The sequence below is a fragment of the Panicum hallii genome, chromosome 7, assembly GCF_002211085.1.
Source record: "Panicum hallii strain FIL2 chromosome 7, PHallii_v3.1, whole genome shotgun sequence".
NCBI lineage: Eukaryota > Viridiplantae > Streptophyta > Magnoliopsida > Poales > Poaceae > Panicum > Panicum hallii.
This window is the reverse complement of record NC_038048.1, coordinates 29,001,236-29,012,854: the sequence shown is the minus strand read 5'-3', so window position 1 is coordinate 29,012,854 and position 11,619 is coordinate 29,001,236. Positions and strand designations below refer to the sequence as shown.

Here is an 11,619-nt window from a genome sequence, read left to right as displayed (position 1 = left end):
TGGGAGGTATGTCCACTCCTCGGGCCGATTGGCTACTAGGCTTACCGCTTACCCATAACTCACGGCATGTGGCTAGTACTTTCAAACGCTTAACCCGCACTACCACACACTGCGACCTTATCAGATTCATCAACACAGACGGGGTATCACCTCAACCATGATACCGCACAAAACTCCCGTCCGGCATCCTTATAGTGGTAACAGGAATGTAAACATTACAATTCCTATATCGCGTGAGTGACAGGAAATCACCCGACTTCTACCGGCCCTATTAGCATAGCAGCTAGCCGGACTCAAATACTAGTATTCAATACATCGGTTCCTAGGAGAATGCAACTAGGGTTTCAAGCAATTTCCTAAGAACTTAATGCATAGAATACGTAAATAGATATAGATTGCAGTATAATTAAAATAGTGGGTTATGTCCGGGGCTTGCCTTTACTGGTGGGTCTGAAGTCAGTAAAGTCAATATCTTCCGAACTTTGGTTCGGGGCTTCAGATAATCCTTTGGTGACGTTCATTTGGTCTTCAGGAACATCCTCCGTAGACTCCGGGGAGATCTCGTAGGTACTGTCTGCGGAAGTAGTCGTATCTACATGCAATGCAACATTCCATTCATAGTGTGCACATAAAACTACCTTACTTCACAATTCAATTGCAAACCAGCATTCATACAACATACTATTCACATATCAACCAAAAAGATCTGAACTAAACCTAGATAGAGCTTTAGGGGGACAACTCACTAGAATCGGCTACTCGTTGAAGATTACGACAGAGCCGATTGGAAACAACGGAGGTTTAGCTGATGGAAAGATGCATTAGGTTTCTAGATGATCGATGAAAGCATCGATTATCTTGGTAGAAGGATGATTCCTAAAGCAATTGTCTTAACTGAGATGTGCTTAAGTGTTATTCTAGGTAACTAGGTGTGGTTGTATCGACTCGATTACGTCAGCACAGCAATTGAGTGACGTATAGCCGAATGGAGTGTGGTTAAGGGTATATGACCGATAAGTATAAGGCCGACCTCTCAGTCGATAGATCGACTGATAGAAGTGTGTGGATAAGGATGGAAAACTAAGGATGGATCGACCACATTTGATCGATATGGAAGACAACTAGGATTAGCTTAGATCAGCCGATAGAAAAAGTCCTAAGATTGTGTGTGCATCTCCGATACATCGACTATGTACAGCCGATGTAGAACATAACAAAAGAACTGTATCGGCAGTAGCCAATACTAGAAAGGTAATGACCGTATCAGCTAACCAGCCGAGGGTAGAAACATACCGAAAGAAATGTATCGGCGGACAGCCGTTACAATGAAACATCATAGATTCAAAGGAAACGGATGTTTAGCAGCTGAGCTAAAAGCCGACGTTAAAGCATAGCTGCAGAGATGTAGTGGCTAAGCAGTAGATAGACACGGACTAACATAGATTTTTATACGAAGAGAACCTTAAGGAAACGATAATCAAGACGAGGACAATGTCTTGAGGGCAGAGATATGAGCACTCATATGAAAGGACTAACTAAATATCACACATTTCTATCTAAGACATATATTCTATGAAGCATACAATATAAAGCACAATAAAACATTCATTCCCTAACATTTGACCTAAACCACACATCAAAGACTTCAACTCAAGATCACAACATAAAACTTGTAGAGTTTAACTTAGGGTTTCAACAAAACTGGTTTTACATTTTTATGAACTTCCTACGAAAATCTATGAAATGTAGAAGTACATCGTTTTGAAATACAGAAAGATTTGGAAAATTTACAAAGAACACCCTAGAACTTTTTAAAATATAGCAATCAAGTCCCTGGTCCGGGAAAACAGATAACAGGAAGATAACGACGATATTCCGGCAAAGGAATCGTCGGCATTAAGAAGATTCAGTAGGTCAGGGCAAACCTTGGTTGTGGAGAAGAATGGGCGGAAAGTAATTCCCATGGTGATAGGATCGGCGAAGAGAAAAGCTCGACGATGACGAGACTCCAACGATGACGAAGAAGTTTGCCGGGAAGGGTTGCCGTGTGTGATTGCATCGAGGCTCCTCCGAGCTCGTCACGCCTAACTGCCGCCTTCGCTCCACAACTCCTCCTTCCGACTCGCCTCGCCAAACTCGTAGCCGCATCACTAACTGTGGCCTCCGCCGCCCCACGCTGAGCACTTGACATGGTCAAACCCTGGGAGGAAACCCTGGACGCCATGCTGTTTGCGGATCAGCTGCTGTCAAAACCGCGCCGCTGTTTCCGCCTCGACCACCTCGTGCTGCTGCTCTTCTTCCTCCTCATCTGCTGAACCCGCGTCGCCTCAGCCTTGTCGCGCTGCATCTGCACACCGTTGCTCTGCATACTGTTGCAGCATCCGCCCGACGGCGTCTTGCACCCTTGATGCCTCGCCCAACAGCAGGGCTCTCGCGTTCTCCAGCACCACGCGTATCGGCATTTCGTCGAACACCTGAGCTGCGTCCTCGATACGGCCATCGCGTTCCTGCATCTCGCGAAACAGCTCTCCACCACAACTCCTCCTGCGCGTGCCGTTGCTCGGCACGTCGCACTCCAGCATCGCCTACTCGCGCTCATGGGCCCGATCTGTTCCGGCTGCCCAACACTTGCACACACCGCCTGCTTTCGCGCGTCATCGCGCGCACGCTCGCGTCACCCGTTCGGCGTCGTTCAGGTTCGCTCCGGCACCGCCCACGAACCGCTCTAGCGCCACTTGGCTCACGTGCCACTCACGCGTCAGCGTCACGCCTCCCGCGCGAGCAGCGTCCACACCCGCGCCTGCGTGCTCCTGTTCGCGCGCACCTCCGGCCGTGCGCATGCTGCTCCTGCTCTGGCCGAGCCATTCAAGCGCGCGCCGCCAACCGCGTCTCCAGCGCCCTCCGCGTTCGCGAGCCGTCCTGCCTGCGTTAGCTCGCCCGGCCGCCTGTGCATACTCTAGGCCGCACGCCAGCGCAGTCTGCATCGTCACGCTCCGCTCACCGGCCCGCCTGCGCATCATTTGCCTTCACCACTGCCGCTCTGCGCGCCACCCGAGCCATGTCGCACCGCGCGCGCTCTCACAGCCAGTGCCCGCCAGCGCCCTGCACCCGAGCCGCTCCACCGCGTCAGCCACGGCCCGCACCAGCCGCTGCCCCAGCCTGCTGGCCCGCTGCCTCAGCGCCGGCCTGCCTCCGCCCGCCGTCGCCTGCGTCTGGGCCCAGCTCTGCGCTCCGCGCGCCGCTGCTCCGGCTCCCGCTCGCGCTGGCGCCGCTCCGCATCGCCTGCAGACGCTCGCCGCCACAGCCCGCGACGCCCGCACACCTGGCCGCTGCCGCGGCCCACCACCGCGCCGAGCCGGCCGCCCCAGCCGCGCCTGCTCGCCCAGCGCGCCGCCCGCCGCCAGCCCGCGCCGGCCCCGAGCCGCGCCTCCAGCTTGCCCGCGCCAGGAGCCGCACCAATATGACGGGGGCTCCCCATGGTGAGGAACTAGGATGAATGAACCGCTTATCTAGTAGTTCTTTTAACTGTTTCTTAAGTTTCTCTAATTCACGAACCGACATTCTATATGGCATCTTAGCAATAAGTGCGGTACCAGGTAAAAGATCTATGATGAATTCAACATCGCATTCAGGTGGCGTACCTGGCAAATCATCGGGGAAGATGTCCGAATACTCACAGACGACTCTGATGTCCTCAATTGAACCTGCCTTCAACTAGTTCACTGCACAGTCTGCTGCTGACGGAAGTGTTGCAATGAATTCAAATTGTTCACCCTCTAAACTAGTAAGAGTTACTGACCGTTTGGAACAGTGAATAACTGCGTCATACTTTGTCAACCACCCCATTCCGAGAATTATGTCAATGCTACTGGACTGCAATACAATTGGATTTGCATAGAATTCCCTTCCCATAATCTGTATCTTCACCCCAAGACAATGGTACACAGCCCTCATATTACCCCCAGGTGAATTCACTAGCATGGAACTAGGCATGGTGCATAGGGGAATGGAGTACTTAGCGACATACTCGGCAGAAATAAAAGTATACGATGCTCCAGAATCAAATAAAACTGATGTAGGGGCTGAGTTGATGAGAAACATACCGAACACAACGTCCTGATCCTCCTGAGCGGTCTCCATGGCCACATGATTCACACGCCCGCGGACGTAGTTCTGATGACCCCTGTTGTTCTGCGGCGTCTGGTTGTTGTTTCTAGGTTGCTGCTGCTGTGGAGTCTGCATCTGTCCACTGTTATTGAACTGCCCTGGAGTATTCTGAATGTTCCTCTTGGGACAAGCATTTGCATAATGTCCCACCTCTCCACATTTGAAGCACGCATTGCCACCGGTGGGAGCAGGAGTATTGTTCCTCATAGGTATCCCAGTAGGGGTGTTCTGGTGATTCTGTGGGAAGTTGGGGTGTTGTGCTGACTGACCGGCATACTGAGCTTGCTGCTGCTGCTGACCCTGTTGGTTGAAGCACGGATACTGACTCTGCCCATAGTTGATCTTCTATCCTTCGGTGCGGAAAGGTGTTCCTTGCGGGGACGTGTAACGGGGATGTGAGTTGTTGCCGCACTGCCCTGACGACTCAAATTTTCTCTTCTGCTCACCCATCTCCTTGCGAGCATGCTCCACCAGGATGGCATTGTCCACCATCTTCTGAAAGTTTTCAAAAGTGTGCACCATCAGCTGATACTTGATAGGACTAATCAGACCTTCTCTGAAGTGATCCTGCTTCTCTTCATCATCTGCCACATCTGCGGAAGCGTAGCGAGACAGTTGAATGAACTTGTCCTGGTACTCACTCACCGACATCATTCCCTGCTTCAGCGTGAGGAACTCCTTCTTGAGTTTCATCAGACCCTTGGGTATGTGTTGCTTCCGGAACTCATGCCTGAACTCCTGCCAGGTGATGGTGTTGGGGGTGTTGTGAGCTGCGGTGTAAGCATCCCACCAATCTGCAGCGGTTCCTTCCAGTCTGCCTAAAGCATAGAGAACCTTCTCCCTATCGGTGCACTGAGCAATATCCAGCATCTTCTCCACCGTCTTGATCCAATCATCGACTTGCAGAGGATTAGGTGCATGAGAGAAGGAGGGAGGTTTGTGCCTCATGAACTCCCTGTGCCTGTCTCTTAGTGGCGGTGGTGGTGGTGGAGCTTGATTCATCTGGGCTTGCATGTTGGCGAGTAGCTGAGTCTGGGCTACGAGGAACTGCTCCATCCCTGCGGGTGGTGTCTGGTGCTGCTGACTCGGCTGAGGATCGGGGTTGTTACTGTTGCTTGCTCCCTGACGCGGTACTGCAGGCTGATCAACTCCTGACCCGGACCTGGTGTTCACCATCTGATCGGTTAGAAAAGTGAGACTCATGAATTTAATCATGGAAAAAATAAATAGGAGCAAGGATAAGGTAAAGACAGCAAAGGAAGATAGAATAGGCAACCCCAAGCTTAACTAAACTATTATCTTTATTATAAACTTGATATAACTGTGGTCATCACTCCACAATTTGTCACAATCATTACAAAGATCCAAATCAAACATTTTCACAAAACCAAGCACACTTAGCACACTAACTAGATTAAACAAACTATAAAACCGTTCGATCTAACGATTACAAAAGACTCTTAAGACTCTCCTAACTTAAACTCCTAGATCTATCATCTCTAACAGTAGCGGGTGCGGTAGCCGGGCTGTCCGTAGTGGACGCGCTTGCGGGGAGGTGACTCTGCCAGGTACTTGACGGACTCATCGCTGTTGTACTCTGGGGGTAACTCTAGATCTCCTCTCAGCTGAGCCTCTAGTATTGCCTTCTCCCTGATCATCTTCCTCAGCTTTCTCTTGACCTCCTGGAGCTCTGCCCCAGCTGCATCCAAGTTGGTGCTAAGGGCGGCGACCAACTCCTGTGTAGTATCCATGAGCGGACCTCTGTCTGTAGGAAGTGGGGCAGGAATCTGTGCACACATGCCACCCTTCTTCCGGCGTGGAAACAGTCGGAACTCGGTGCCCTGGAGTTCCTCCCGATACATATGACAGAGATAGTAGAGAGCCCTCCTGGCAGCTTCACTAGTCCCTGCGACCAAAGTCCTCCTGGGCACATCATCGAAGTGCTTGTAGTACTCCATCTGGCTGCCATTCTTCTCATCTGGGACACTGATCACCACTGCCACCAACCATTCTTCCTCCTGCTGAGCATTCTTGTACATGCGAGCTTCATAGCGTGGCATCAGTGGAAAGCCGATTCTCTGCATGGCCTTCTAGAGTAGTGCTGGGAGTGGACCCTCAGCGTAGTCCAGATGATGTATCTGCATCTCGTAGTGGGGCTCAGGTGGTGGTGGGTCTGTAGCCTCAGCTGGCGCTGGACCATCATCTGGATCCTCATCTGGATCCTCATCACCACCATCGGGCTCTGCTGGGTCCTCATCCTCATCTTCATCATCATCTCCTCCTGCGGCACCTGGATTGGCACCACCTCCTCCTGCACCATCCTCCTGGCTGTCATATGCGGCGTCGGGATGATCCTCAGGCAGCTCCATGGGCTCCTCCTTGGTATCGGTGTCCACCCAGCCTCCTCCTCCGTAGTAGCCGTAGTGGTCGTCATCATCGCCGTCATCGTCGACCTCCACAAACTCGAACAAGTCCTCTGGCTGCTCGGGTTCCTCCTGCTCGGACTCCTCCTGAGGATGCTGGATCGGGTGAGGCGGCCCACGGGTGCGCTTGCGAGCGATCTGCCTGGTCCTGGCCATCTGTAACAAAATGAGGACAGCGCAAGATAGAGGATATTTAGAAAATGCTAAGAGTGACCTTAAAGCAAGAAGAAGTTTCAAAATCAACACACTTGAGAGGCAAGCATGACATCAGGGATGAGACAATAGTGATATAATCAAGATTTAAGCAATTTTGAAAAGCAAGCAAGATGAAGCTGGATTACTAAGCAAGATGAGCCTTAAAATTCGACCATTGCTAACTAGGCTAACGTCCTACAGTCAACACGACTCTGATACCACTTCTGTCACACCCAGTTTTGAAAAGAGAACCGAATGCATCTCATATGTGCGCTAGAATCAAGTTCCACACATATGATAGACAAAACAAGTGTATATCCGAACAATGTCATAACGAAATAGGAAAATATAGTACTTTATTACATGACTGAAAGTCTTAATCTTAAACGAATAAATAAACGTTTGACTAGCAGTGGAACTTCAACTTCACAGGCAGTTGACTGGGAGACATACGCCTAGTACTCCTCAAAATCTTTAGGAAACTCCGGACAATTATCTTGTTCTGAGCAGCATTTGTTTTAATAAAGCAAGTGTGAGTACACTTATGGTTGGTACTCAGCAAGTGAAGTAAATTATATGACATGCAAGGCCAAATCAAGGATAAGCTGACATGGTTTGACTGCGATATGCATTTCTAGTTGGTCAAATTTATTTAGCAAGCATTAACTAGGTTTAGGGTTATACCAACCCTTAAATAAAAGATAGAAAAAACTATACAACAACATAAATAAATAAAGAACATCAACTTAAATTATCTTTGAGTTCAATTATCATGTGAGGGTCCAAGCCGCTCTTAACCGTGAGCACCTTAGCTTTTCACTCTGCAGAGGTTGTACACTTTACCCACAATTCGTGTTTCCCTTAATGCTTGGGTTTGCAAGGCCCTTAAACACTTCCGAGGTGAGTGGCAGGGATTCACTACGAGGCCTTTACAAAGATTCCCTAACTTGCAACGATCCGCTAAGGTTTCAGGCTGCAGTGGTCATAACTCTCCCTAATGAGGTGGTACCTTAGCCAAGGACCATAAACAAAGCCTCCAAGAGGACTGAGCTATACCCCATCAACGCACTCCCCTCTTGCCCTTTCGGTAAGACCATGACAAGCTAAGGTTTCTAATTAATTAGTCAAGACAAGAGCCATATAGTACTGTGGTTGTACTAATTTCCTGGGTGGTTCTCCATATTTCAATTAATTCAATGATCTTAATTATCACCATAACAATATTCCAAGGACATGAAGAAAATAGGTGGTCATTTGATTTCCAAGCCATCCAAAGTCTAATATAAGCAACTAGCATAGCTACAACATAAATGTAATATTCTAGACACATGCATGCATATAAAATAAATATGTATAATTAGAAAGTTATTAGGATGAAAATATGATCAAGGACCACTTGCCTTCGGCAAAGAACTGCTGCTGCTCAGGAACGCCTTCAAAGCTTTGCTCCTGCGGACCCTCGAACTCCGCACCTTCTATCGTATCACACAAGTACATACAAGCAAACAAATACAATAAATAAGAAACAGTACACTAAACAATATAAATAGAGCAAAATAATGTTTTAAAACTATTGTATAAGTCGTAAGGGTCGTGTGAGCGCAAGAATCGATGAAATCGGAGTTAAAACGGAGAAATTAGGGCTAAAACATGACTCCAGGGGCTTATCTATAAAAGATTTGAAACTAGAAGGGCCTTAAACGAAGAAACCAGGGGCTAGATTGTAATTAAACCCTAGATAGAGGGGTTAGACTGCAAAACAGAGGGGTCTAGGATGACGGGTTCTATTTTGGAAAACTACAGGGGCCTAAACAAAAAGAAAAGAACCTATCCGTGATTACTTTTGAACTGGAAAGGACTGCGGGTTGATTTCTGGAAAACTTAAGGGCTAAACTGCAAAAGAGGCACGGGTTGACCGATATTAGATCCGTTTGACTCGGGGTAGATCGGATCTGGGCCGTTGGATCAAGATCCGATGGAGGGGATTGGCTGGCGGCTCGGGCGGCGGCTGAAACGGCGGCGGGACGCCGGCGGCTCGCCGGGAAAACGCGAAATCGCGTTCCCGGCGTCGGTTTGGAATGCGGTCTGGACGGGGAGGTAGAGCGCGATAGGGGAACCGATCTAGGGGGTCTAGAGGCTGCGAAATTGGCCCGAGCAGCCGTGCGACGGCTAGCGGCGGCTCGGGGACTCCGGCGAGGTCGTGCGGGCGCGGGAGAGCGAGAGGAAGAGAGAGAGATGGCCGGGAAGCATCCTCACCACGACTCGGTGCTCTAGCGGTGGTTGTGCGACGGCGGGCGGTAGCGGAGCGGCGTTGCGGCGGCGGCCCGAGGCGCGGGCGGCAATGGCGGCAGCGGAGGGCGCGCGCTAGGGTTTCGGGGCGAGAGGCGGCGGCTGCGGCGTGGGGGCTAGGGCATGGGGTGGCGGCGCCTTAAATTGGGGCGGCTGCGCTCCTGGGCGTGCGGGCTCGAGGCGGAGAGCGGCCGGGAGAGGCGCTGCGTCCGACCCAGCCTCGACCCTGAGCCTAGCTCGAGGTCGGGGACGACCCTGGCAGGCGGGCCCTGGTCGTCAGCGGGTGAAGGAGAAGAGAGGGCGTGAGGAGGGACGCGCGGGAGAGCTGGGCCGGGGAGGCTGGTGGGCCGCGCGTAGGGGGGGTCAAGAAAGGAGGGGAGGGAGAGGAAGGCCGCGGGCTGGCTTGGGCCGTGCGGGGGAAGAAAGGAGAGAGGAGGGAGAGGCCGTGGGCCGGCTGCAGGGGAGGTGTCGGTGTTTTTACCGTCGGCCTACCTAGGGATACCCTAAGTTAGGTGATTATTTGGTGAGGAACCGCCGGATCTGGAACTTGAAAGTGAACGCAAGGATACAAGACAGATTTAGACAGGTTCGGGCCGCTAGAGTAGCGTAATACCCTACATCCTGTTTTGGGGTGTTGTATATTGCGCCCTTCGCTTGGGTGTTGAGCTGCCTGTTGGCGGCTCTCTTGGTTGCTCTGCCTATCTAGGTATTCGTGCCCTTCTTTATATATCCCAGGGGACAGGATTCCTAGTAGGATTACAATGTATGAGTCCTAGTAGGATTACAAGGTATGAGTCCTAATAGGATTACAAGGGAATCCTAGTAGGAATCAGACTTCTTTTTCCTCACGGGTAGCTTCCTTGCGGTACCTAGGTGATCTATCCCTGACAAGCCCCCGAGCTCTTCATAGCCGAGTACTGCAGGCATTTCGAGTACTTCTGAAGTAGTCTTCGGCTTCTTCTGAAACTCCATCTTGATGGTCTTCTTCGAGTACTTCCTTGGTTGCATCGAGGCTATGAGGTGCTCATGCCCCGAATAGCTTCAAGTCTTCTTTGGTGTGGGGTGCGATGGAAAATCGTACTCCATATGGAGTAGCCCCCGAGGCTTAGGTTGAATTGAAGAATCAGGCTGAGGGTCAATTTAGTCTTGAGTCTTCCTTACTTACTCTTCAAGTACTTTCGAAAAATAAGTAGTCGATGCCACGTATCTTGCAGCCCCCGAGCCTTGAATCCAAGTCTCTTAAACTTTGGAAAAAAAGAATCCAAGAATCGTGGCATTGGTGTGACTCCGAAATTCTAAGAAAAACTCTTCGCCTCCCGCTGGTTTATTTAACCGTGCGGTGACTTATGGTTTCTTCTGCACTCTCAGTCTTCATATGAGTCATCTTCGAATAGTTTTGCGGCGTCCAGCCCCCGAGCTTACGAGCTAGGGGAGCCGAAGGAGCCATGTCGAGCAGTGTGCATCGCCCAGCCCCCGAGCCTGGGAACTAGTTGATGGCACGCCGTGCTGCCTAGAGGGTTGTTGCCGAAGCTTGATCTGAAAAAAGATAATGCATACATTATGTAGCATAATGTGAAAGTACCGAGTAGTACTTAGTAATAATGTGAAGACACCAAAATTTATTCGGTGTAAAAATTGCTGTGTCGAGCTCTTCTTTAGGCCATTTAAATCTCCTGAGTAGACCACCCTTTACGTTCACCCGGTCCCAGTTTAGCCTTCGCCCATAGCATGTACAAGTCGCTTAGGTCTAGGGCCTTCGCTCATATCATGTACGAGTCGCTTAGGTCTCTTGCCTTCGCTCATATCATGTATGAGTCGCTTAGATCTCTAGCCTTCGCTCATACAGGACGGGTCGCTTAGGTCATGACTGGGGACTATAGGTTTCACGGATTAAGGCATTTGCTACTCGAGTAGATTAGGGACCGTTAAGAGGAGACAACGAGCAGAAAGTAGTGTCATGCGACAAAGAGGATGCGTCATGCGCAAAAGTAGTCGACGAAGTGTAGCTCTGGAGGGTTCCATTGCCCATCGAGAGTCGTACATGGATAAGTAGTCGACGAAGTGTAGCTCTGGAGGGGTTCAATGCCCATCGAGAGACGTACATAGATATGCAGTCGATCATGGTGTAGCCCCCGAGGGTTTTATTGCCCATCGAGAGTCGTACACGGATAAGGAGTCGGCGAAGTGTAGCTCTGGAGGGTTTCAATGCCCGTCGAGAGACGTACACGGATAAGTGGTCGATCATGGTGTAACCCCCGAGGGTTTCATGCCCATCGAGAGGCGTACCCCCAAAAGGTAGCCGATCTTGTGAAGAACAAGTCGAAAAAGGTATAAGCCACTTAGCTTAATTCGTGGATGAATGTCGACGAAGCCGTGGAGCTCGTTGATGGAGCTGCAATGGTTAGTTGATGAAGCTCGACTAGTTGGAGTCGATTCCGATTAGTTTTCAAGTCGAGACGAGTAGTTGATGTAGTCGTTGCTATGAGGCTCACCCTCGACTAGTTTCTAGTCGAGACGAGTAGTCGAAGTAGTCGTCGGCGGGTCG

At 50.5% G+C, this 11,619-nt stretch overlaps 1 protein-coding gene across 1 annotated transcript; it reads right to left on the bottom strand.

Moving 5' to 3' along the window:
- Nucleotides 1–6,257: 6,257 nt before the first annotated feature.
- On the bottom strand, nucleotides 6,258–6,746 carry LOC112900585 (ribosome biogenesis protein BOP1 homolog). The gene has a single exon (XM_025969429.1). It carries the CDS (start codon nucleotides 6,744–6,746, stop codon nucleotides 6,258–6,260), a length of 489 nt encoding a protein of 162 aa, XP_025825214.1.
- Nucleotides 6,747–11,619: the final 4,873 nt, after the last annotated feature.